At 40.1% G+C, this 25,868-nt stretch overlaps 5 protein-coding genes across 8 annotated transcripts; 4 read left to right on the top strand and 1 right to left on the bottom strand.

The window, feature by feature from the left end:
- The first annotated feature begins 100 nt into the window (after window positions 1–100).
- Window positions 101–4,986, top strand: eppk1 (epiplakin 1). Its single transcript, XM_026299580.1, has one exon. The coding sequence runs from the start codon at window positions 232–234 to the stop codon at window positions 4,696–4,698; it is 4,467 nt and encodes a 1,488-aa protein (XP_026155365.1). The 5' UTR covers window positions 101–231; the 3' UTR covers window positions 4,699–4,986.
- Window positions 4,987–5,711: 725 nt separating this feature from the next.
- Window positions 5,712–11,026, bottom strand: fbxl6 (F-box and leucine-rich repeat protein 6). Of its 3 annotated transcripts, none has more exons than XM_026299582.1 (10): window positions 10,989–11,026; window positions 10,063–10,647; window positions 9,489–9,647; window positions 9,304–9,367; window positions 8,336–8,467; window positions 7,936–8,043; window positions 7,721–7,834; window positions 6,889–7,141; window positions 6,383–6,626; window positions 5,712–6,196 (listed from the first exon to the last, which is right to left on the bottom strand). In XM_026299582.1, exons 2-10 carry the CDS (start codon window positions 10,617–10,619, stop codon window positions 6,067–6,069), a joined length of 1,761 nt encoding a protein of 586 aa, XP_026155367.1. In that variant the 5' UTR covers window positions 10,620–10,647; window positions 10,989–11,026; the 3' UTR covers window positions 5,712–6,066. The 3 variants fall into 3 exon arrangements, with proteins under 3 accessions (XP_026155367.1, XP_026155369.1, XP_026155368.1); XM_026299584.1 differs by having other exon boundaries at window positions 6,889–7,120; XM_026299583.1 differs by having other exon boundaries at window positions 10,947–10,995.
- A 120-nt stretch (window positions 11,027–11,146) lies between these two features.
- Window positions 11,147–15,173, top strand: LOC113126966 (uncharacterized). 2 transcript variants are annotated; one of them, XM_026301128.1, is made up of 3 exons: window positions 11,147–11,198; window positions 11,993–12,104; window positions 12,204–15,173. In XM_026301128.1, the coding sequence occupies exons 2-3, from the start codon at window positions 12,044–12,046 to the stop codon at window positions 14,744–14,746; spliced, it is 2,604 nt and encodes an 867-aa protein (XP_026156913.1). In that variant the 5' UTR covers window positions 11,147–11,198; window positions 11,993–12,043; the 3' UTR covers window positions 14,747–15,173. The 2 variants fall into 2 exon arrangements, with proteins under 2 accessions (XP_026156913.1, XP_026156914.1); XM_026301129.1 differs by lacking the exon at window positions 11,147–11,198 and having other exon boundaries at window positions 11,721–12,104.
- Window positions 15,174–16,196: 1,023 nt separating this feature from the next.
- Window positions 16,197–19,998, top strand: slc52a2 (solute carrier family 52 member 2). Its single transcript, XM_026300953.1, has 4 exons — window positions 16,197–16,433; window positions 17,648–18,503; window positions 18,657–18,780; window positions 18,910–19,998. Exons 1-4 carry the CDS (start codon window positions 16,304–16,306, stop codon window positions 19,117–19,119), a joined length of 1,320 nt encoding a protein of 439 aa, XP_026156738.1. The 5' UTR covers window positions 16,197–16,303; the 3' UTR covers window positions 19,120–19,998.
- Window positions 19,999–21,319: 1,321 nt separating this feature from the next.
- slc52a3-2a (solute carrier family 52 member 3-2a) lies at window positions 21,320–25,757 on the top strand. The gene is made up of 4 exons (XM_026299589.1): window positions 21,320–21,476; window positions 23,232–24,261; window positions 24,825–24,948; window positions 25,065–25,757. The coding sequence occupies exons 2-4, from the start codon at window positions 23,249–23,251 to the stop codon at window positions 25,272–25,274; spliced, it is 1,347 nt and encodes a 448-aa protein (XP_026155374.1). The 5' UTR covers window positions 21,320–21,476; window positions 23,232–23,248; the 3' UTR covers window positions 25,275–25,757.
- The last annotated feature ends 111 nt before the right edge of the window (window positions 25,758–25,868 follow it).

Below are 25,868 nucleotides of genomic sequence, written 5' to 3'. Positions count from 1 at the left end.
GCTGGACAAAAACAAACTGCTTTCAGCCGAAAGAGCTGTGACGGGGTACAAAGATCCCTACACTGGAGACACAATTTCTTTGTTCCAAGCCTTGAAAAAGATCTCATCGTCAAAGATCATGGAATTCGTCTCCTTGAAGCACAAATTGCCACAGGAGGAATTATTGACCCAGTGCACAGTCACAGGGTGCCTGTACAAGTGGCATACCAGAGGGGTTACTTTGATGAGGAAATGAACCAGATTCTGTCTGACCCTGATGATGACACCAAAGGTTTCTTTGACCCCAACACTCAGGAAAACCTCACCTATCTCCAGCTGATCGAGAGGTGTGTCATAGATCCCATTACGGGTCTTAGCTTACTGGTCATTGTGAAGAAAGGTGAGTTTTATTTCTTTGTTGATGAAGCTACAAAACTCATTCTGAAATCAACAACTACCACCAAAGCAGGAGGGAAATACCAAGGAACAAATGTGTCTCTGTGGGATCTGCTCTACTCCAAATACATCACTGAGGAGAAGAGGAGAGAGCTTGTGCAGCAGTACAAGTCTGGATCTATCACCATCGAACGCTTCTTGGAAATCATCCTCACAATCATTCAGCAGCAGACCACACCAGCCTCATCACCATCCCTCGTTACATGCCAGCCACCAGAAACACAATTGGACAGCAATACAAATAAAACTACTAAAACCACAACCACTACAATCACAGAAACCACTGAAGTTCAAAACTTTCATGGAATCAGGAAGGATGTCACTGCCAATGAGCTCCTTCAATCAAAAATCATCAATGAGGACATTTACAAAAATCTTAGTGCTGGTAAGGTCACTGTCAGGGAAGTGAGTGAAATGGATTCAGTGCGCAAGTACCTTGAGGGGACCAACAGCATTGCAGGGGTATATCTTCAGTCCACCAAAGAGACCCTGAGCATCTTTCAAGCCAAAAACAAAGGCCTGCTGACTCCTGGTACCTCTCTGGTTCTGTTGGAGGCCCAAGCTGCCACTGGCTTTGTTATTGACCCAGTGAGGAACAAGAAACTTTCGGTGGAGGAAGCTGTGGCTCAGGGGGTGGTTGGCAACGAGTGGAAAAACAAACTGCTTTCAGCCGAAAGAGCTGTGACGGGGTACAAAGATCCCTACACTGGAGACACAATTTCTTTGTTCCAAGCCTTGAAAAAAGATCTCATCGTCAAAGATCATGGAATTCGTCTCCTTGAAGCACAAATTGCCACAGGAGGAATTATTGACCCAGTGCACAGTCACAGGGTGCCTGTACAAGTGGCATACCAGAGGGGTTACTTTGATGAGGAAATGAACCAGATTCTGTCTGACCCTGATGATGACACCAAAGGTTTCTTTGACCCCAACACTCAGGAAAACCTCACCTATCTCCAGCTGATCGAGAGGTGTGTCATAGATCCCATTACGGGTCTTAGCTTACTGGTCATTGTGAAGAAAGGTGAGTTTTATTTCTTTGTTGATGAAGCTACAAAACTCATTCTGAAATCAACAACTACCACCAAAGCAGGAGGGAAATACCAAGGAACAAATGTGTCTCTGTGGGATCTGCTCTACTCCAAATACATCACTGAGGAGAAGAGGAGAGAGCTTGTGCAGCAGTACAAGTCTGGATCTATCACCATCGAACGCTTCTTGGAAATCATCCTCACAATCATTCAGCAGCAGACCACACCAGCCTCATCACCATCCCTCGTTACATGCCAGCCACCAGAAACACAATTGGACAGCAATACAAATAAAACTACTAAAACCACAACCACTACAATCACAGAAACCACTGAAGTTCAAAACTTTCATGGAATCAGGAAGGATGTCACTGCCAATGAGCTCCTTCAATCAAAAATCATCAATGAGGACATTTACAAAAATCTTAGTGCTGGTAAGGTCACTGTCAGGGAAGTGAGTGAAATGGATTCAGTGCGCAAGTACCTTGAGGGGACCAACAGCATTGCAGGGGTATATCTTCAGTCCACCAAAGAGACCCTGAGCATCTTTCAAGCCAAAAACAAAGGCCTGCTGACTCCTGGTACCTCTCTGGTTCTGTTGGAGGCCCAAGCTGCCACTGGCTTTGTTATTGACCCAGTGAGGAACAAGAAACTTTCGGTGGAGGAAGCTGTGGCTCAGGGGGTGGTTGGCAACGAGTGGAAAAACAAACTGCTTTCAGCCGAAAGAGCTGTGACGGGGTACAAAGATCCCTACACTGGAGACACAATTTCTTTGTTCCAAGCCTTGAAAAAAGATCTCATCGTCAAAGATCATGGAATTCGTCTCCTTGAAGCACAAATTGCCACAGGAGGAATTATTGACCCAGTGCACAGTCACAGGGTGCCTGTACAAGTGGCATACCAGAGGGGTTACTTTGATGAGGAAATGAACCAGATTCTGTCTGACCCTGATGATGACACCAAAGGTTTCTTTGACCCCAACACTCAGGAAAACCTCACCTATCTCCAGCTGATCGAGAGGTGTGTCATAGATCCCATTACGGGTCTTAGCTTACTGGTCATTGTGAAGAAAGGTGAGTTTTATTTCTTTGTTGATGAAGCTACAAAACTCATTCTGAAATCAACAACTACCACCAAAGCAGGAGGGAAATACCAAGGAACAAATGTGTCTCTGTGGGATCTGCTCTACTCCAAATACATCACTGAGGAGAAGAGGAGAGAGCTTGTGCAGCAGTACAAGTCTGGATCTATCACCATCGAACGCTTCTTGGAAATCATCCTCACAATCATTCAGCAGCAGACCACACCAGCCTCATCACCATCCCTCGTTACATGCCAGCCACCAGAAACACAATTGGACAGCAATACAAATAAAACTACTAAAACCACAACCACTACAATCACAGAAACCACTGAAGTTCAAAACTTTCATGGAATCAGGAAGGATGTCACTGCCAATGAGCTCCTTCAATCAAAAATCATCAATGAGGACATTTACAAAAATCTTAGTGCTGGTAAGGTCACTGTCAGGGAAGTGAGTGAAATGGATTCAGTGCGCAAGTACCTTGAGGGGACCAACAGCATTGCAGGGGTATATCTTCAGTCCACCAAAGAGACCCTGAGCATCTTTCAAGCCAAAAACAAAGGCCTGCTGACTCCTGGTACCTCTCTGGTTCTGTTGGAGGCCCAAGCTGCCACTGGCTTTGTTATTGACCCAGTGAGGAACAAGAAACTTTCGGTGGAGGAAGCTGTGGCTCAGGGGGTGGTTGGCAACGAGTGGAAAAACAAACTGCTTTCAGCCGAAAGAGCTGTGACGGGGTACAAAGATCCCTACACTGGAGACACAATTTCTTTGTTCCAAGCCTTGAAAAAAGATCTCATCGTCAAAGATCATGGAATTCGTCTCCTTGAAGCACAAATTGCCACAGGAGGAATTATTGACCCAGTGCACAGTCACAGGGTGCCTGTACAAGTGGCATACCAGAGGGGTTACTTTGATGAGGAAATGAACCAGATTCTGTCTGACCCTGATGATGACACCAAAGGTTTCTTTGACCCCAACACTCAGGAAAACCTCACCTATCTCCAGCTGATCGAGAGGTGTGTCATAGATCCCATTACGGGTCTTAGCTTACTGGTCATTGTGAAGAAAGGTGAGTTTTATTTCTTTGTTGATGAAGCTACAAAACTCATTCTGAAATCAACAACTACCACCAAAGCAGGAGGGAAATACCAAGGAACAAATGTGTCTCTGTGGGATCTGCTCTACTCCAAATACATCACTGAGGAGAAGAGGAGAGAGCTTGTGCAGCAGTACAAGTCTGGATCTATCACCATCGAACGCTTCTTGGAAATCATCCTCACAATCATTCAGCAGCAGACCACACCAGCCTCATCACCATCCCTCGTTACATGCCAGCCACCAGAAACACAATTGGACAGCAATACAAATAAAACTACTAAAACCACAACCACTACAATCACAGAAACCACTGAAGTTCAAAACTTTCATGGAATCAGGAAGGATGTCACTGCCAATGAGCTCCTTCAATCAAAAATCATCAATGAGGACATTTACAAAAATCTTAGTGCTGGTAAGGTCACTGTCAGGGAAGTGAGTGAAATGGATTCAGTGCGCAAGTACCTTGAGGGGACCAATAGCATTGCAGGGGTATATCTTCAGTCCACCAAAGAGACCCTGAGCATCTTTCAAGCCAAAAACAAAGGCCTGCTGACTCCTGGTACCTCTCTGGTTCTGTTGGAGGCCCAAGCTGCCACTGGCTTTGTTATTGACCCAGTGAGGAACAAGAAACTTTCGGTGGAGGAAGCTGTGGCTCAGGGGGTGGTTGGCAACGAGTGGAAAAACAAACTGCTTTCAGCCGAAAGAGCTGTGACGGGGTACAAAGATCCCTACACTGGAGACACAATTTCTTTGTTCCAAGCCTTGAAAAAAGATCTCATCGTCAAAGATCATGGAATTCGTCTCCTTGAAGCACAAATTGCCACAGGAGGAATTATTGACCCAGTGCACAGTCACAGGGTGCCTGTACAAGTGGCATACCAGAGGGGTTACTTTGATGAGGAAATGAACCAGATTCTGTCTGACCCCGATGATGACACCAAAGGTTTCTTTGATCCCAACACAAAAGAGAACCTCACCTATCTCCAGCTGATCGAGAGGTGCATCACCGATCCCTCCACCGGTCTGAGTTTACTTCCTTTGCACATGTGAAAGGAGAATACAAATTTCTTTGATGTCCTGTATTTGTAATATCTGACTTTTTAACCATATTTTTTTAGTGTTAAGTATTCTTCTTGAAATTTTTAATTTTTGAATCTTTCTTCTAAAGAGAATATATTATTACTACAGAAGTGTATGTGCAAATATTGAAAAAATTTGGGGTTAAAACATTTGCTCATAAAGAACAATCTATATCATTTAAATCAGCATGCACAAATCCAACGCTGTGGCACTGAACCAGTAAATAAAAATTCCTCCTTAGCCTGCAGAAAAAAAAAAGAAAAACCTTTAATGGTCTTATGGTTTGAGTTACTGCATGAGCAAAGTTTATATTTGTGGACTATGTTTTACTGGTACTAAGTCTGTTTGGATCTTGCACCTTATCTAATCTTCTGCAACAGCATTCATGGAAATTATTGCACTGTGTAACATTTTGAATTTGTGATCCTCAATTTCCCTGGTTTAATGTTTTGTCCAGCTTTTCTGGCTGGAGGACAGGTCAGTCTACTTTTACTTTCCCTGAAGAAGCTGGAAATTTGCTTATTATATCTAAAGAAAGGTCTTATGTTCCTAAGTGAAAGGTAACTACATGAGATAACATTTGCTAAGCCTGCCTTGACATCCCATGTAAGTCACACGTTTATTAGTCTTTAGCTTCTTGCTCAAAATGTTTAAACGTATGGTTCAATAAACATGAAATATGAATATTATGCAGCATAATTATTTTGATAATTTTTTACTTTTAAAAATTGAATATATATATATATATATATATATACACACACACACACACAATATATATATGCCTTCAAGAAACCTAGAAAACCCCCTAATATTTACAACTGTAAAAGTGTAAACTCTGCTTCTTACTTAAGAACACTTGAATATACCATGTTCTCAGTTGTATGAACACACCAAGACAGCTCACATTTGGTCTTTCTGTAAATTTTGATTGAGTACAGCACTCTCTAGTGGAAACAAACTATACAATCAACTTTACAGTTACATGTTGAACATTTTTTATTTCACATGTATCTCTTAAAATTTTGCCTGGAATTTCATTAGAAAATGCTGATGTAAGTAAATGAAGGTCTGGATTTACAGCAGAGGTGATTCATATAAATATTGTCAGTCTAATTACTTCCAAGTCATCGCTTAAGCTACATGTACACAGTGATATTGACTCTTATCTGACATTTCTAGGAGTACTGCTTTTTAATGTACTGTTTTATCTACATAAAACAGTTTTTACAAAAGCACCTGAGGGTAAAACACCCAAATAAGATAAACAACATAAGTTACAAACAGGCATCTTTGAAGACATTCAAGTATGCCTTAAAAATTGGTTCACAATCAGAACTACTCTAATTTGTCCAACAGCTGGCGAATGTCTTCTAGGCCACGATAAATTCTCTTTACTCCTCTTGGTAGATAACGACAGGATGAAAGATTGAGGTAGCTAAGAGCAGTCTTTTGGCCAATGACTAACCTGCAAAATAAAACACAAATTGTTTTTTCCTCATGGAATCCTTACAAAAATGGCAAAATTAAACCTGCAGTACCCAGAATTTAGATATGTGATATTGCATCCACATTGTGTCTTAAAAAGTGTCGGTTGATAGTTTAGTAGATTGCTTGGAGTGGTAGTTAAGATGGAAAATTACATAAGAAATACCTGAGGGCAGGTGGTGTGATCCTTGTCCCACTCAGGTTGAGTGAACGCAGGGTATCTGCTTCTGTTGCCTGAGCAAGATAACTCATTGCTATCTCCAAGTCCTCCTCAGTAAAGAGCTGATTTGCAATGTCAAGCTGTTGCAACGTGTGACTCCACTTTTGGGTCACCATGTGAAGTCCCTTCTTAGGTGGTGACAGCCCAATATGGCTGCTGAAATACTGTCCCCAAAACAGGCACTCAAGCTCTGCCAAAACACAAAGATGGATGCATTGATTATAAATGGGATCCTAATGCAACAGACCACTGACATTTCAAACAGGCGTTTTATTAATAAATTTACTTTACAATTACAACAGTATTTAAAAAAATGTAGTAAAAGTAAGTATTTCTATGTCTGCAACAAATTCTAAGACCACCGTAACTTAAGACCAAACTAAGCTTTTCAATATGTAGCATACTAACCCACTCAACAAAATTAAAGTATAAATCTTATGAGTTAAACTTACCAAGACATGGTAATGCTGAGAGGCCAGAAGGTGTTATTCGTGAACAGCCTCGCAGGTCCAGCACCCGCAGCCTTGTGGAGCCAAAGAGAATGTCCCACAGATCTTTGTCGGTCAAGTAGGAAAAAGACGTGGTTGCAATACATAGCTCCTCCAATAATGGAAAGCCTGATGTTGAATCTGCACCAGTACGTATTGCTTTATGGCGAGGTCGGACATTCAGCATCCGGAAAGTCTGATAGGAAGTACAATAGATCTACAATAGGTGTTTCATGGGTTCATGGACCATACGTATGTATATTGATGCACTGCAAGCTGACAAAAGAACGCTGAAAGTAATTTTGGTTGTAACTACTGATTATTTTTAGTGCTGATCCATTGTTTGGTTTCTAAAATGTCAGTCATATTTTACATTTTAATGCCATGTTTTGTAGAGCAGGACATGATATTTTCCAGTGTCTTGTTAAGTAGGAGCAACAGCCCAAAACCTAAAGATATTCTGTTTATATGTCGAAAAAAATGTATAAAACCTTCACATTCAAAAAGCTGGTAGCAGTTTGGCAGATTTCCTTGAAAAATGACTTAATCAGTTATTAGAATAGTTACAGATTATTTTTTTGCTTTTTAACAAACTGATTAACTGTTTCAGCTCTAATAAAATTATTTTGTTGATGTACTCTAGAGAAACAATATTGATTATTTGATCAGTTTTTTTTAATCTAGCAGTTCTTCACCTTCAAAGTAAATAAATTATACAGCCAGAAAAAACATCAGCTTACAATTACCACTGCAAAATTCACATCAGCAAAGAAAACTGACTTTTTTTTTTTTTTACCTTGAGTTTAGGACATGCCGTCTGTAGTGCCTGAATGCAAACAGGAAGTTCACAGTCTTTACTGTCAAGCTTTGTGTTGACCTCCAACAACTCCAAATCAGGACAGTATCCTCTCTGAAAAAAAAAATATATATATATATATATATAAGGTGTATTTCTGCTCAGTGGCTTTGACTAATGCCTATATTAAAAATATACTTAAAAGAGGGTCTTACAGTTATGGCAGTCAGAAGTCTGTCATACTTTTGTCCATGAGTGAACCAAATTTGCTTGATCTGGCTCCCATGATTTTCAAGGTACTCCAGGAGTCCCTCAACCTGAAACTACAGCAAAAACAAGTTTGCTACAGATTGTCAACTCTATATGTAAGATGCCTGGGCTGAAAAAGAACATACCTGGGAAACACTGGTATCATGGACAACTATCCACAATTAAGAGGTCCTATTTTATTCTTAAGTTGTCAGATTTAACGTTGACAGTAGTTAATATTAAGAAGCATCCATAACTGTTCTGAAGAGCAAAATGTTTCTTGAAACTAACAAGAAACATACACTAGTAACTTGTGTATTACATCTCTATAACGAAAAATGTTAATAGTGTCAGTCTGTGACCTACCTCTGAATGCTGGAGATTAATGCTCTGTAGAGACCGGCTGTGCAGACCAAGGCTGTGGAAGGCCTCCACTGTCAGGCCTGTGCAGTAAGAGAGCGTGAGGGAGCAGAGGTGAGGGCAGGACTGCGACATAACCTATGTATCATGACACAAATAAAATACAGTAAGTACAAAATATCTGTACCAATAAAGCTGTTTAATTTGGAATTTGTCATGTGACGGTCCCCGTCTGGTGTCTTGTTTGGTGTTGTGTGTGGTTGATTGTCTTTCAGGAAGTTGGAGTGAGAAGCCGTGATTCGGGATGCTGTACACCTTGTTATGGGCGGGGCATGCTGGATTTAAGAGACTTCGCATGAGACGGAGAGAGAAAAAGACCAAACCAATAGAGACCTCGCATGAGATGATTGGCTTTTGTTTTGAGCTTGGACTGGATTGTGTTCCGATTAGCAAGCTACTTGTATTTTTGATCTGTTATTTGATGCCTTTGGCATACCCCTAGACATTGGTTGTTCACGTTTCATTAAACTTTTAGAAGAATCTTGGTTTCATTGATTCTTTTGTCGCGTCCCTTGAGCCAGGACGTGACAGTCATTTGGAAAAGCACAACCTTTAATTTATCAGGAAATATTTAAACGCATATGAGTCCCAAAAAAGCAAAAAGTAAACATCGTAAGATGGGCTGTAACTTCAAAATAAAACTTTTTAAATACAGTCAATTAGGAATTTAAGTCACTATAACATCAAACTGCTATTTTTTAAGAAGAAGAAGAACTTTATTAATTTTTTAATTTTAAAATGTAAAAAAAAAAGAAAAAAAATAATCATTATACTAATTCCAATGCCTGTTTTATCCCACCAACAGTCCAACATCCCAAAAATCTTAATTTTACAATTATATATGACAAAAACAAAAAAATTACATTTGGGAGGATGGAACCAGCCACTGTATGTATGTAGTATTGATGACTCACCTCTACTGCATAGTTAACATTGTTTTTCCAGTGACAGAGAGAGAAGTCTCGCAGCTGGGAGAATCTAGGGAATAAGAATAGACTTTATAATGACATTTCCAAGACAGAATTAAAAATACAAAAATTTAATTGTAGTTCATATTCTATATATGTTAAACATCTTTATTAAATCAAATAATACAAACCTATTTTGCACCAGCCAGTTAAAGGTGTCCTTTATTTTCTGCCCAGTTTTAGGCAACTGGGTTTTTCCTGGTGCAACCCAGCAGTGACCTACAGTCACTTTCCGCCACAGAACAGGACTTGAAGCAGCAGCGTTCCACAGGCGACAAACTCTCCCCACTCTATACCGGAAACAAAACAGAAAAAAAGATATTTACTTCAATGAAAATTTTCTCAACACTCGAGCTGGGTGATATAGTTAAAATTAATATCATTATACTAATACTGTTTTCAGTGACATTAATAAAAAAATATTTTCTAGTATATTTATATAGCAAAGTCAGTTCTGACAATTAGGCAATTAATTGATTCATACAATGTTTGTTGTTAAAATGAGAAAAACTGGTCACAGCTACTCTAATGCAAAGATTTGCTTGAGTTCTTTTATTTTTATCGAAGCAGACAATTTAAAATAATCCCCTTAAGTTCTGTAATATGTGATGTGCAAGTTTTCTATTGTCTGCAAAGCACATGCCAAATGATGAAACTAATCAGCATCTTGACCTTTAACTACATGAAATCAAACATTTTTATTACCTGCATAAAAATGGCAATGCTCCATCTTGGATGACCACCATCTGAAAAATATTGATAAGCACCTCCTCAGGAAGACTTTGACCCCATCTGTGGTCTATTGCATCTTGTGGTACCGACAGAGTAGTGTCATCTTCAGTTTTTGCAACTGGATTATTTGTAGTAGGCTTGGCACGAACTGTCTTTTTTTTCTTAATCTGGTTGGCCTTTAATGATCCTTTTTTAGTTAACTTCTTCTTTTTGCTTCCCTTCTTTTGAGAAGTCCAGGCTGAGCTATTATACTGAGAAGTTGTACTTGATATGACAAGGAGCATATCTTCCCCTTGATGCACAGTGTATCCAAGCTGGGAAGACCTGGAGATTCTGGCCTTTTTGTGCTTCTTTGCTTTTGCATTTGTTGGTTCCCGAGAGCTCCTCTTTAAAGATGACTGATTTGATTTTGGTTCAACTTCTCCTGGACCTGATGCATCCGAAGCGCTTGGTGTAGAATTGTCTTTTCTTTCACTGTGACTTGGGGCTTCTGCTTCAGAAGAATCCATAATGTGCTGCTTTCTGGTCATCAACAGAACAGATCACACATAGCAGCATCTAAAAATAGTAAAATGAAAAAAAAAAAGAGTAAAAGATCAGACTATATCTGTGTAAGTAACCTAATTTCTCCAGTTAAGAAGCAGTGTGGGTGGGCAGAAGAAACAAACAAGCAGAGAAAAACACAGCAATGCAATAACATAAAAACGGCAACGTTCGTTTGTTAGCTAACGTTAGCTGGCTTTTCAATTAGCTTTGTTTGGAACAGATAGCTAGCTAGCTAACAAGGCGCCAACATGCATCTTCATGTAACATAACACTTGTCGCTACGCGGACAACAAACATTTAAACTTAAGTACTTCGTGAAATTAAAAATGTTTCCCGTTGTTATTTTTCATTACCTCCCGCCACTGTTTACCGGAAGTGAAACCACTTCAGCAGACCCAAAATGCATTTCTCTTCTCATTTGTGATTGGAGCAGGCCTCAACAAGAGCCCGCCTTCTGTAAAATTGTCCAATCGCTGAGCAGGTCATTGTTTCAACCAATCCAGCACGGTGTTGTTGAGGCTCAGAAGGAGCGAGTATTAGTCTCATGGAGCGGTAGCTTCAGGGTAAGGATCTATACTTTTAAACGCATGTTTGCACTTCTGAAATTATTTGGAAATGTTGCAACTTGTAGATCTTTTCTACTGTCATATTAATCGTGCCGTACTGCAGTTTAGTATGTGGAATTTTCTCAGGGTAAAGCTGGTGCTAACGAGGCTTACTTTCAGAGGTAGCGCATTGATTTGCAGATGTAGCGTAAAGGCTTTTGTTGTGCAAAGGTCTGCTTATAGTGAGAGACAGCCAACTGTATGGATTAGCTAAGCCTGATGTGTTTATCTGAAATGAATAGGAAAAATAATGCACATGTGCACAGGGTGCATAGCCAGTGGTGGTATGACCCTTAAATCCCACTAGGTGGCTTAAAATTGAAAAGCTATACAGTTAGGTAACTGCAGCCTAATGTAGCAGCCGTTCAACAAGTCCACTGATATCATTCGGTTAACTCTGTGAGATTTTTTTGATTGATGCTGGTTGCTGCTGTTGTATTGTATTATATTCGAATAAATCAGTTATTCCCAAATACAAAAAACACCACACTACAATTGAATAGCACCACATATGCATGGGGATCCTTAACTAAAAACTATAAGAAAATTAAAATGTTTATTACTTGTTGTGAGTAACCTAATAAAGCATTAGTTTAATCGATTCATTCATTTGGATTAATATTTGCATCAAGATTTGTTTTTGCTCTTACAGCAAAGATTGGTGTAATGGCAAAGATTGGTGTTGCTATTAACAAAGCAAGAATGTTGTTATAATGTATATGCCCCCCCTTTCCTTTTTCTGTTGCTTCTAGATGCTGAGTGAGCATTAAGACGTTACCACCTCTCTCTTTCAAAGGAGCACAATGGACGAGGGTGAAGATTATTCCCTCTGTGGTAAAGCTGTTGTAACTGAAACTAATCTGAGTAAGTCAAACACATTTGAAGTAAAACAGCTTTGTTGAAAAGCTTTAAGATCACAATGTGAGCAGCCATAATTGGGTTGAAAATCTTTCTGTTTTTCAGGAGATCAATATTTTTGGAAGCTTGTTGCAGATTTCATTGGTCCTCAATCAGGGGAAGGTTTAGAGCTCGACCAGGCACCATGCAAGAACAGACTTTTGATTCAAGTAGGACTTATGAGAGAGGATAATAATTTCCCTTGGATTGCCATAGTAGATTGGCTTAAAAAAATCTTTCCCAGACATCACTCGGCTGATTTTCGTCGTTTGATTGAAAGAGGCATCGCAACAACATTGAGCCTTGGAATTGATGCAAGACTGACATTCCTGGAATCAGATGTCAGCTTCAGCTTTGTTGGCCCAATATGTGATAGCATCGGTGTTGAACGAGAACATCTTTTGGAAATGAGGGATTTTTCAGAGCGAGCACAATCAATTGAAGTGACAAATGGATTGATTCTTGAGTTGACCAACTTTGTTGCCAGGGAGAAAATTGCCCCTGTTGTCATGGTTACTTGGCTTAGGAACTTTAACCCTGAATTTTGTAAGGATGGGGATGTTCAAAAGGCATATAAAGTCCTCAGAGCCAAGATAAAAAAGTTAAAATTGTATAGCCGCAATTGTGAAACAAGAAGACATAGGAGGAATGCAGCAATGGAAAATCTGCTTCAGAGTCCGTTTGAATTGGTGCCGAGAAAAGAACCTAGATTTATTTTCAAGAAACGCACGAGGAGAGACGACACCTTTAATTATGAAAAAGTGACAATCAAGGAGGAATGCGAGAGCTATGAAATCATGCAAGGTGAGGGGTCTGAAATGAACACAGGAGTCATAAGGAAAATGGTAATGAAAGAACACGATGATGATGAAAGTGATGAGGATTTTGATTTACCCAACAATGTAGAAGAAACCTCAGATAACAGAGGAGAGGCCCTGACGCTGCTTGACATAGCAATGCTGTCAGTCCAAAAGCTGTCAAGTGTTTACGGTGGGAAAACCACAGCATGCAAGCAAGTTTCTTTGGACCTCCTCAAAAATCAGTACGCTCTGACATGCAAGGAGCATCCAACCATGGCAGTGTTTGATAAAAAACTCAGCTCCTTTAGTGAAGACATTTCCCTGGCCTCTCCTGTGGTATTTTTAAACTACAATGCCAATTTCCTTGTTGATGTGCACGATGCAGTTGAGCAGCACATTATGAGCTTTGAGAAAGACATCATTCTATCAGCAGGAGAGAAACTAGGCCGCGACAAGCTCCCAAAATTCAGGAACTTTGTGAATCTGTCAGAAAGTGCCACTTCTCGCTACATTCACATGGCTTGTGACATATTAAGCCCCCGCACCCCTGATACACAAAACTATAGAAGGCACTGGGTAGCTTTCTGTGAGGAAAAGAATAATCCCTCCAGACTTGCAGTGAATCAGTCAAACAGATTTAACAACTACTTTGAGGCTGCTGCAGGTCTTATTCACCATCACAAAGAGATTGCTCTCTTCTTCTCTGATTTGCTGTCACTGAACGACACATGCCCAAACATCATTCTTGAGAGTGTTGCTGCTGATGCTAGTGATCCTGTGATTCAGAGCCTTGTGTGTGTTCTGGCCATCATTTACTGCAAAATCCTTGGCCCATATTGGCAGCTTCTGAAAAGTGGAGGCGAGTACTCACTCTTCAGCCAGTACATTCTCTGCCTGTACCAAAAGTTCCTTGATTGGTCCAAAGATCCTTCAACTCTGCTGGAACCTGAAGGGGCCACAAATGTTTTTCTGCAGCTCCCACTGCAAGAAAAAACCTTTAATGGAGTTTTTCATTACTGTGGTCAGTGGCACACGAACAGGGACTTAATCAGAGCTTGCTTGAAGAGAGCAATAAAGGTGATTGCAGCTGTCACTGAGGAACACCTGAAGGATTTCCTGCCAGGAGGAAGGTTTTCACAAGTCCCTTCACCGGATTTGAGCTTGCAAATGGCAAGTTGCATGTTTTCTGTCCTTATGGCAGAATATCCCTTTGGCCATGCATACCCTTATGAGAAGAAAAGACCCGACAAATCCTCCAAACGTGCCTCACACAAGACCTTGTCATCAGATAGCTCTCAGGAAGATGATGTCCAGTCTGATTCATATGATGACAGCTCTGATGATTCTTCTGGTAGGCACGGTAAAAAGAGCCCAAAAAATGACAGCAGTCCACAGCTGAAAAGGGCTAGTAAAAGAGAAAAGACAGGAAGGGTAAGTCAAGAGGAGTTTGAGGAGAACATGGATAGGGAGTATATCATGGCTACAGTGAACAGAAACGGAGGGCCATGCAAGACACAGCAGGATGTCGACAAACTATTGCTGCGTTTTGATGGGAAACCTCGAGCTGAGAAGCGGGAAGCTCTGCGATGTGAGATACTGTACCAGAAAATGATTCTCAACAACACAGACCGACACCTGGATTGTGTTTTCCCCAACACCACACAAATGGTGGTAAAGCTAAAGCTTTCACTACCTCGTGTTAAACCTGGCTATTCTCTTGTTTTGGCCCCTAAGAGGACCAGACCAAGGCCTGTGCCCCAAGCACCGATGGATGTTGCAACTGGACAGAGTGAAAACAGCAGCATGTGAGAGCTTTAACTGCATATATTTGAGGAACATAGAAAGATAAATGACCTAAATAAATGAAAACAAGGAAAAGAAACTTGTCTTAATCATGTGACTCACTTGTATGATTATGTATTTGCAAACTAAGCTGAAATACACTATAATGACTGTAAGATTATGTATTTTCCACCGACAAAGTTGTAAAAGCTGTATTTTTGATGCCATTTGTTGGAAATGTTGCTAGTTTTTATAGCGGATGTTTTTGATATGATACAGTTCCTTACTTTGCATGTCAGTGTTGCTACTGCTAGGTCTCAACTTTGTTAGAAAAAAAGAAAATCTCCTTTTTTTTTTTATCCAAGACTGTAGACAACAATAATGCTGAGGTCAGTCAGTACCTGATCTAAAAGATATTATGGAACAATCATCAAAATAAACATCTTTGTTCATACTTTGTTGTTATTTACTTTAATAATCTGTGTAGTAAAACGGAAAGCTAAGAGACTAGAGTTCAATGTTACAAACATGGCCCATCTTAATGGCTCTTTATGCATTTGCCTCAGCCACACAATAGCATTGTTTCTTAGATTGGAAAGGTTGCTGTGGTGGCATCCCAGGCTTTAGCACAGCCAGTGAGTTCATGCTTATAAAGCCATTGGCTGGAGCTCAAGGAAACTGGCAATAATGACAGCGGGGCTAATCTAGGTCACTGTGTCAAAGGTCAAAGCGTTGTGATTTTGTTATTTCAAATGAGCACATGTTGTATGAGCACATCTCTCCAATATGAGCACATGCTATTTCATCTAGTAGGGTATAGGTTGCACATGTCAGGACACCTGCTTTTCTAGCTGTGTGGAAGCTATGAAAAGATTTGACATAGGGCATTAACACAGGGCTTAACTCATATCAAGCAAAGAATTATAAAGTCAAAGTCTCTCAGTGTGATTTTTTTTTTTTTTTACAGAAAGCTGAATTAACAACCGTTTTTGAGACACCGGCCGTATCCGTTAACAGCACAGCACAAAACAAACGCACCCACCAATTAAACGGCGTCTACGAGTCGCGATGGTGCCTTTACGATTCTTGGAAAACTGAACTTCTAGTAGAAAGCGTATGAACCGTAGACTGTATATAATAAACTACTCGCTCACTATACAGCTACTTAAGAAATAACTGATAGAGCCGCTGTCACAAACAGCCGGGCAAGAAAACTTATATTTAGGTGTTACTTCATTCTTCATATTTATGAATAAGGACTGGCTGTGCAAAGTACAAACAAAATGAGAGTAATAGTGCCCTGGTAATAGCTCAGTAACAGTCTCTTAATACGCTCCCTGTTGAATTTACAGGCATTAAACACTATTTGTTTACTGTTAATAAAAGTCACTTAAATACACGAACCACGATGTTGTATTATAACTGCGACGTGGTAATTTACGAGAAGTACGCAAAGGCAACAGAAGGGGCGGGAACTTTGTGCAAAGATCCACCATTCTTCAGGCTCCCGAGACGTTACCGAGCTGGAGGGGAACAGCACATTGTCGGTGTTTTTAGCCAAAGTCCAGCGGAGAAAGCGGCACCATGTCCGGCAGCTGGTGGAGCAGAGCAGCGGTGACCCACGGGCTGATGGCTCTGTTCGCCATGGGCTCCTGGGTTTCTGTCAACAGCCTGTGGGTCGAGCTCCCGGTGGTTGTCGATGTGTTGCACGAAGGTCAGTGGTACAAACTAATATCTAGAGATAAGTTGATCTTATCTGACATTTGTCCCGCTGTTTTAGGGTTTTATTATAACACAGCCACGCTATTTAGCTCCTTTTCTTTTATTATTCAGGCTTTAGCTTCATATCGCTGTTATTAGCATATGGGAGGTAATGTTTGCTAAAGAAATGCATAAGTCAGGTGCTAATGTTTGAGTTTCTCCATTACTAACTAAATAAAAGCTAAATGTGCAGCATATGTCGTAATTAGCTACGACTATAACAATAACAGTCATTTAAAATAGAAATATAAATGCTAAAACCAGAGGTGTAAGAAACAGTAAGATCCACTACTCTGAACTTATGAAAATACTAATTTAAAGTAGATTATAAGTACACAGTACTGCAGTAGTTTAAGTAAAACTACAGGTAACGTTATATATTTCAAGTGTGGTCAGCAAAATGTACTTTAAGTATTAAAAAAATAACATTTCTCATTATGCAGAAAAGGGATTATTTAATTAAGTTGTTATCCAGCTGTTCACTGGAATAAGAATAATAACAGTGTTAAGTGAATTTCTTTAATAAAGTGTTAATTAATTGAGAAAAATTTTATTGTTTTAGAAAATACTCGAAAAATGCATAGAAAATCAGTTGAAGTATTGTTACTCTACTGTCACTATTTTTTACAAACAATTTTTAAAATAAATTAAGACATTAAGAGCTCTGTAATTGGAGACTCAGTGATCATTGTACATAGTAATTATTGTACTGCAAAATAACCACTAACTATAACTTTCATAAATGTAGCAGAGTAAAAAACTATAATATTTTGAATTGATATAGTACTGTAGTAAAAGCATAAAGTAGCCCGAAATTTAAATATTCTTGCAATATGCAGTATATTAGTACTGCATTAGATAATTATCAATGAATGTCTCCATGTGTTTGGACATCCTACCACATATTAGGCATTTTGTCTCTCAAAAGTTCCATCCATCCATCCATTTTCTATACCCGCTTTTCCTGGCTCAGGGTCACGGGGATCTGCTGGAGCCTATCCCAGCTCTCTCTCGGGTGGAAGGCAGGGGTACACCCTGGACAGGTCACCAGTCCATCACAGGGCCACATAGAGACAAACAAAGATAGACAAAAGTTTCTCATTAAAATTTAGTAGACAGTAAAAATGCAGTGAAAAGTTTGTTGAAAAAGCCTTTGTCTTGTTTCAGGGTGGAACCTGCCTGCCTACCTCTCAGTGCTGATAGCATTTGGGAACTTAGGTCCAATAGCAGTGACCATCACACACCACTGTGCTCCAGGATGGATGAATGAACGCCTCATCATCCACTGCATCCAGGTGCTGGCTGTGGTGGCGTCCGCTTTTCTGGCCGTGTTCTGGTCACACACTGTCACAGTAGCTGGAAAGGATACGTCGCTGCCGTTCCTGCTCTTCACCTTTTTGTTAGCGTTCGTTTCCTGTACATCCAATGTCACATTTCTGCCTTTTATGTTTCGTTATCCGCCTCAGTATATTCGGACTTTCTTCATTGGACAGGGCTTCAGTGCCTTGCTCCCTTGTCTTGTGGCCTTGGGGCAAGGTGTTGGTAAACTGGAGTGTAAAACTGTGAATGGTACGGTGAAGCCAGAGCGTTTAACGGAGAACTTTCCTGCACAGAACTTCTTCTGGTTCTTGTTTGTAATGCTGTCAGTTTCAGCTCTAAGTTTCCTGGCTTTGACAAAAAGGCAGACAAAGTCTCAGGAAGACCCACCACCACAGGAGTCTGACATCACAACAGCGATGAAGGACCAAGAGGATGATCATCCACTACACAATGGAGAGATGCTGGCGACTGAGGAGAAGGTCCAGGTTGAGGAACAACCACCAGCTCAGACGTTTTGGACACTGCACAACATGTACCTGCTGGCACTGCTCGCTGTCTCCAATGCCCTCACCAACGGGGTCCTGCCGTCTGTGCAGAGTTTCTCCTGTCTGCCCTATGGCACTATGACCTTTCACCTCTCTGTAGTCCTTGGCAACATAGCAAACCCTCTGGCCTGTTTTCTAGCCATGTTTGTTGTACTCAGGTTAGAAAATATAACAAGCAGTCAAACACATACTTGAAATTTCAGTGCCTTTGAAGTTAATAACTCTGAAAAATATTTGTAGTGGCACAACTGGTTTTATCTCTGATAGGTGTGACGATTTTTACTTATGATCAGCTCTACTTTGTCTCCCAGGTCCTCCTTAGGTCTTGGGTTATTGTCCTTAGGAGGAGGTGTATTTGCTGCATATCTCATGGCGTTAGCAGCACTCAGCCCTTGTCCACCGCTCCTGGGAACTACTGCTGGTGTGGCTTTAGTGGTGAGTGGTAATACTGGTTTTCAGGCTTAGGTATTGTAAAACAGTATAACGAGGCTTCTGCTAGATCTTCAACACTGTTTTTTCCTGTCTCCACCTCTGACTTCCGCTAATTGTTTGTGTCCCTTACAGATCATCTCCTGGATTATTTTCACAGGCTTGTTTTCGTATCTGAAGGTGGTGATTGGGACTTTGCTACACGAAGCAGGCCACGCCGCTCTGCTGTGGTGCGGTATCTCTATCCAAGCCGGCTCCCTTATCGGAGCACTCACCATGTTCCCGCTAGTCAATTTCTATAACGTGTTTGCCAGAGCTCAGGAGTGTGTGGATAATTGCAGTTAGTAGGAGCAAGATGTGTAATGTTTTTCTGAATTCTGCTTTCTATACACACAGCTCCCATTCATTCCTTACCAGAAAAAAAAGACAGTTTTAACCCTGTTTTTTTGGGTTCCTGAGTAAAGCACTAGATCTGGCCTCATTCTTCTTGGTCATGCCACTGCTGAGGCATCTTCTCCTGACTCGGAGGCTCCTGAGGCTGTGAAAGTAAAAACATTTCCTGACAATACGGGTATTGTGTTGCTGCACAGTGGCCAAGGGAATGTTAAATGCATATGATGCAGTGACACAACCACGTGCTTTGTGTGTTATTTTATAATGATGTTGTTTACAATAGCAAATAACTACTGATTCTTTTTTTCTCATAGATCATATGAAATGATTTACTCAGGGACAAAATTTGTTGCTCCTGGAGCCAAAAAGCCATTCAAGTGTTTTTTTTTTTTTTAAGTTTGTATGGGTTGGAGATATAATGTACATGTCCACTAGGGGCAGTCTCATATTTAGGAAATTGAGGAAGACAGAATAGTTCCAGAAACAGAAATAAGATTCACCACAGTGACGCTTAGCACTTAATAATTAGTAAACCACTACAATCGATAATTTGTGGTGTAAACTAAACTGTGCACTGCATTGGTCTGCAGAAACCTATTTGGAGAAGCATAACTAGCCTTAGCTGCAGACTACACTCCGATCACCACAGATCTTTAGTTTTGTTATTTCAGTGACTATTGTCAAAGCTCTGGCTACCTCTTTGCTTTCATTCCATATAAGAATTAATTGCGTATGTGTAACTCAAATATCCAAGATGGAGTCAGTTTTATGAAAATTGTAATTGGTAACCTTAAGCATTTCACAGATACAGTGACATTCGTCACTTTCATGCCACCGCTGTGTAAAAATATAAAATGTCTGCATGATGATGGTTGAATTTAAAAAAAAAGTTTTTAAAAGTTTGAGTTTCCTTTAGCTTTAACTGTTTTTGTCAAAATGTGTTATGCAAACGTTGTATGTAATTTAACAGTTATTTTTGGATTTTATTACATTTTAAACTGTAAGGGTAATGCTGTAATGGAGCCTTATGTGGCCTACTACTGAATGAACCATTTTGATAAACAAGGGATTTGTCATTAGTGTCTTTGAAGTAACAATTATGTACAGTTAATATGCATTGATACTTTATGAAATACATGTATTAACTATGCTTCACTAAACTTTTCAGGAAAAATATCTCACCTTAATGTTACAGTGATAATCCTGTTTATTTCAGTTTGTCAGTAATCTGAACGCATCAATATTTAAACATTTGACGTGCACTTGCTTTTTTTCATGACCTTTGTTTAGTTGATTGTGACATGAAATGTCTGGTGGTGAACATTAAGCAGAATGTACTCAAAAGATTTTGAATCATGGCATTAATTATATTGTGTTTTGCGTAAATTTCTGTTTCTCTTGAGAGAAAAACACTTGATAGGAATAGTTGATCATTGTAGGAAATACAATTTGATTTCGTGTCAAAACTTGGATGAGACGATAACAAAAGCAACGGTCGACCTCCATCACCTTAGTTTACCGACTGGAAACAATAAATAGCTTGACCTTAAAAAGCCATCAATATTAACACCTCAAAGCTCAATTAACACTATTTTATTTCATCTGTATGAAACTCAAACACTGATAAACTGGGTTTTGAAGGATTATTTCTTGGTCAGGTGGTTTTGACCTGTTACCTTTAAAAACAAAACCAGGCTAACAGTTTCCTCCATTTACAGATGTTATGCTAATCTATGCTAAACATGGTGGTGGCTATATATAATCTTATTAACAAAGATATATGAGTGTGGTATTGATCTTCTGATTGAACTGTAAATAAAACAAATAAACATGTTTCCTTTAAATATTTGTTTTAGTAAGTGTATGATTTGGTAATTTGTGTTTTTGTCAAATGATCACTTAAGGTAGGTTTCTTTTTCTTTTTTTTCTTTTTTTTTTAAATGGGAGGATTTCTAATCCCTCTTCCCAAACACTTGTCCACCTCTGCTCCCATGATCCCCAGAATTAATGAGTCTTAAATGCATCTTGCTCATTCAGAAACTGCTTCAAGGCAAAGAAAAGGGGAGGGAGGTTGAAATGGCTGCAAATCACGTGTGATGTTCTGTGATACTTGAAGTGATGACAGTGAAGGTATTTAAGGTTAAGACAATGATCAGTTAACCAAACCCACAGTATGTGATGGTTGGCTACATGCTCTCACACCCACTCGCCCCACGGACAGTTTAATCCTTTGGTGCACACAGAGTTTACTACACAGGAGTTTGTCTTCCTTCTCTGCAGAAATCTACAAACCCTCCACCAAGCAGCATGTGAGTATCTGCAGGGATGCAAACTTTTAATGTTTTGATTGTGTAGAGGGGAAAACGATGGTTATTGATTTGAAAATCTTGTATTTTAAACAGTATAATTTGATGCTATTATTCTAATGTTCATAAGCTCAATATTCACATTTAGTGAGTTTAACTAAACATTTCTAGGAGATTTTTTCAAGCTTCCACATTAAACAAAGGATTAAACTAAGGAACGTGCTGTACAAATGTCCGAGAATTATATTTCTCATTCTCCTCACTGATCAAATGCTCCACCGCAAGCTGTTTCTTTTTCAATAAACAAAGCACTGATCAGATCTCTTTTTAGGCGATGTAATAGTCATCAGTGCAGTAGGTGGTCATGTTCCCTTTGTGCTTGTGCTCCCTGTGATCATACGAAATCAGCTGAAATCACAGTTTCACCACAGTTTAAAGTTTCAACCCATGTGACTGGGAATAAAACATTGTCCATGATACAGCTGGCAGATATTTTAAGAAAACAAACATTAACCAACAAAGATGTCACACAGTGTGCTTAGCGGATGTTTTGATCAACCCTTGTGGTGACACATTAATCTGTCCAGTTCAACATCAAGATTTTTTTGCAGAAAAACTAAAAAAAAAAAAATTTTTACTTGATGAAATTATTTCTCACTCTGCAGCTGCAATGACGTATTTAACCCAATGATTAGTTTAGTTTTATAATCAGGAACATTTGCATTAATCAGGACTGCTGTTGAACCTCCAGTGATATTTCATTTACAGAGGCTTTAAGATTTTGCCTCAGGGGCTCAAATGTCAACAAGTCAGCAGCCAAAATCAGTTGGACAGTTAGTTACTCAGTGCAGGTCTGCAATTCTCTAATTATGTTGAAATTGCCTGGAAATAAGTAACAATTATAGGGAAGTTGTTATTAATTTATTATTGGAAACTTTATTCTTTAGATGCTGACATGCTGAATTATATGTTTTACCCAATATAATGTACCTGATGAGAAATACTTCTCATCAAAATATATGGTGAATTCAGGTAAAGTGGGACATTTAAGCATTCTTGTTATTTAATATGTCCAGAATCAACAGCTACTCACCAAAACTGATATTAAAATTTTGCTTCAACACGTCTTTTCACAAAACAATGGTTTTGATTGGTCTGACATCATCAGAGGGGGCGTGGTCTCTGGTCACAGTAAGGCCGCGCCATGCAAACACATGGTAAGTTCAGTTTTTCCAAAATAAGGCTGTAAATGGACTTTAAATTAATTCACACAGTACTGTACACTGTACTGTACTGTAAAGTTTTATACTCTCTAGCCGAAATATACTGGAAAAAACAAATATATTGTTCTGTCTTTACAGAAAAATGTTTTCGCTACCGTCCCACTTTACCTGAATATGTTAGATAAAGTGGGACACTATTTTAAGATCATTTTAAACACAAATTATAGCTAATGATTGTTTAACTACTTATTACAGAGAATGGAAAGAAAGTCTGTGTTTTAGAAAGCTGTGTTTGTGAAACTCTGATAAAGCTATTCCAAAAAATAAGAATGAACATTTTCTTCATAACTATAATAAATTTTGGGGGCAGCACGGTGGATTGGTGGTTGGCAGTTTGTTGTTATTACAATATTACCTTCAAATTTTGAATTGCTGGGCACACTGGAGAAAGGTGTCAGCCTGAAACATTTGTGCAATGGGTGAAATAAATAATATGTTTTCATTGGAGAAGTGTACTGATTTTGACTGTTTCTAGATAAAACCATCTGCAGCATGTCACTTCTCACCCACCTGCTGGTGTGTCTCTTCGGTATGGGCTCCTGGGTGTCCATCAACGGCCTGTGGGTGGAGCTGCCTCTGATTGTCCCCCAGATCCCAGAGGGCTGGTACCTGCCCTCGTATCTCTCCGTTATCATTCAGATGGCTAATGTTGGGCCTCTGTTTGTCACGCTGATGCATCACTTCCGGCCCGGCACCCTGAACGAGACGGCCGTCATATACGTGATCATCAGCCTGGGCACTGCGTCCAGTTTCCTGCTTGGTTTCTTCTGGAATGAGACTGTTGTTGTGGCAGGTGTTCCTCGGAGTGTTGCCCTCCTTGTCTTAACTTTATTCCTTGCTGCTGTTGACTGCACTTCCTCCGTCACCTTCCTGCCCTTCATGATGCGCCTCAGGCCGCAGTATCTCACCACCTACTACATTGGAGAGGGTGTGAGCGGCCTCCTGCCTGCTTTAGTGGCTTTAATCCAGGGTGTTGGTGTAGTTCAGTGCATAAATAGCACTCAGTCTTTAAACCACACCCTGAACTCCTCAAACAGCTCTCTGACCTTTGACCTCCAGGCCCAGTATCAGCCAGCAAACTTCTCTGTTGAGGTGTTTTTCTTCTTCCTGAGTGCCATGATGCTGGTGTGTCTGCTGGCGTTCCTGCTGCTGAACTACCACCCAGCTGTGGCCCGCGAGCATCCCAGCAGTCAATACACCAGCAGGGTGAAAGAGAAATCTCAGAAAGACAGGAAGTGGGTCGAGCAGAAGCCAATGATGGATCCGTACAGACCTGAGAACCAGAAACGCAGAAGCAGCTTTGGCACTGGTGCTTACAGCTGGATGCAGGTGTTTTACATCTTCGCTATTCTGGCCTGGGCTAATGCTGTGACCAATGCGGTGCTTCCCTCTGTGCAGTCCTACTCATGCATGCCATACGGGGCCAACGCCTACCACTTATCTGCCACTATGGCTGCTGTGTCCAACCCCCTGGCCTGCTTCATCGCCCAGTTCCTACCTGTAAGGTAAGTTCTGTGGTGCAGGGTTGGTTTAATGTGAGGAACCACACAGAGCTCACCAATACACTGAAGATGTTCTCTCAGGCAGAGGTTTGTACAATGTGGACAAGGTGGCAGGTGCATTCTCACTTTCTTATTCTGGCAAAAAGCAAAGAACATGATGATGACGATGTTGTTTTTAAAAGATATATAGTGCACTGAGAAACTACACTGATGTTAGGAAAATCTAAATCTTACTTTGGAGTTGAAAAGGGTTTCCTCCTAATGGAACAGTCTTGCAGTTATTAATAAGCATAGGAAATAAGCAGGTTCTCATAATTCAGGAACTAAAATAAAGCTTTCAATCACTTATTGTTAGTTAATCACCTTATTTCTCCACTAGCTGAGACTTTAGCTGTTAATAAATAATAATTTGGCTTCCTGGTCATTTACTGTCAACACACATGAAAGTCAAATTTCTGGAGTTCAAGTCATGTATGTTTCCTCATGTGAACAATAAATAACCTAGCTACTGAATCAAATCAGTTTGTCCTGAATTAGCTATGAAATCCTAGTCTGTCATTTCACAGATCCCTGCTGCTGATGGCAGCGCTCACAGTGATCGGCACTGGAGTTGGAGCTTATGTCATGGGCATGGCCGTGCTGAGCCCATGTCCACTTCTGGTTAATGATACCTCAGGTGGTGTCATCATTGTGAGTGATGTTTAAGATTTCCCTCATTATCTTCTCATTCACAAGTGGATCAGTATGATCAGTATGGATTCAGTATGGAAATATGTTGAGACTCACCTCCACCTCCTGCTCCACAGGTGCTGGCCTGGATTGTCTTTGTTCTCACTCTGTCCTATGTGAAGGTGATGATCGGCGTGATCCTGCGGGATGAGGGCCACGCTGCCCTCGTGTGGTGTGGGGCTGTAGTGCAGCTGGGATCTCTGCTGGGAGCTGTGACCATGTTTCCAGTGGTCAGCGTGTACAGCTTCTTTTCATCAGGAGATCCATGCAACACAAAATGTCCTTAAAAACAGAACAGAAACACTTTCCAACAGCTTGAAGCCTATTCATCTCTTTCTTGGCAACATCTGGGTGCGATTTGCACCTCAGCAGGATTTGACTTTGGGTCCTGTATCAAGCTTGACAACAGTATTTTTGGCTATTATTGTACTGCAGTGAATAATAATTTCCTACTTGTATTTGCAGGTAAATTTACTAAAAACAGAAACTGATTCAAACTATGTCACTGACTTGTCAGTTTTTAGGTTCAACTTTTTTTAAATTTTGTTTAATGTGGACTTTCTGTTTGTGTTGAGTAAAAACGCCTCTGACTAGTACGGTTCTTAAAGAAATACTTAACATGTGGAGATGAATAATGTGCAATATAATAATTCTGTAATCACAGTATTGCTTTGTATATTCATGTGTTTTAATAATATTGTTTAAAGTTTGATATTATATTTCAGCATAAAGGCATCACCCCAACATTGGTAAATAAACAAAAAGCATCACTTTTCTTTGTAACTTGATGACCTGACCAGAGAAACGTAAAGATTTTTCAGAATGAGTCACTTTTCTCTAAAATTGAATCCACTCATACACAAACACATAAACACACAAAC

The sequence above is a fragment of the Mastacembelus armatus genome, chromosome 11 (genome assembly GCF_900324485.2).
Source record: "Mastacembelus armatus chromosome 11, fMasArm1.2, whole genome shotgun sequence".
NCBI lineage: Eukaryota > Metazoa > Chordata > Actinopteri > Synbranchiformes > Mastacembelidae > Mastacembelus > Mastacembelus armatus.
Note: the sequence above shows the minus strand (reverse complement) of the source record. Positions and strands in the feature narration are given on the sequence as shown.

Bases quoted from the DNA above. Each gene is read 5' to 3' on its own strand.
- LOC113126966 (XM_026301128.1), top strand. From the start codon at position 12,044: ATGGACGAGGGTGAAGATTATTCCCTCTGTGGTAAAGCTGTTGTAACT. The intron at 12,105-12,203 runs GTAAGTCAAACA...TCTGTTTTTCAG, and splicing joins TGTAACTGAAACTAATCTGA to GAGATCAATATTTTTGGAAG.
- slc52a3-2a (XM_026299589.1), top strand. From the start codon at position 23,249: ATGTCACTTCTCACCCACCTGCTGGTGTGTCTCTTCGGTATGGGCTCC. The intron at 24,262-24,824 runs GTAAGTTCTGTG...GTCATTTCACAG, and splicing joins GCCCAGTTCCTACCTGTAAG to ATCCCTGCTGCTGATGGCAG. The intron at 24,949-25,064 runs GTGAGTGATGTT...CCTGCTCCACAG, and splicing joins CCTCAGGTGGTGTCATCATT to GTGCTGGCCTGGATTGTCTT.
- fbxl6 (XM_026299582.1), bottom strand. From the start codon at position 10,619: ATGACCAGAAAGCAGCACATTATGGATTCTTCTGAAGCAGAAGCCCCA. The intron at 9,648-10,062 runs GTAATAAAAATG...TTTCCGGTATAG, and splicing joins GCATTGCCATTTTTATGCAG to AGTGGGGAGAGTTTGTCGCC. The intron at 6,627-6,888 runs GTAAGTTTAACT...GTGTTTTGGCAG, and splicing joins CTCAGCATTACCATGTCTTG to AGCTTGAGTGCCTGTTTTGG.
- eppk1 (XM_026299580.1), top strand. From the start codon at position 232: ATGAACCAGATTCTGTCTGACCCTGATGATGACACCAAAGGTTTCTTT.
- slc52a2 (XM_026300953.1), top strand. From the start codon at position 16,304: ATGTCCGGCAGCTGGTGGAGCAGAGCAGCGGTGACCCACGGGCTGATG. The intron at 16,434-17,647 runs GTCAGTGGTACA...GTCTTGTTTCAG, and splicing joins TGTCGATGTGTTGCACGAAG to GGTGGAACCTGCCTGCCTAC. The intron at 18,781-18,909 runs GTGAGTGGTAAT...TGTCCCTTACAG, and splicing joins CTGCTGGTGTGGCTTTAGTG to ATCATCTCCTGGATTATTTT.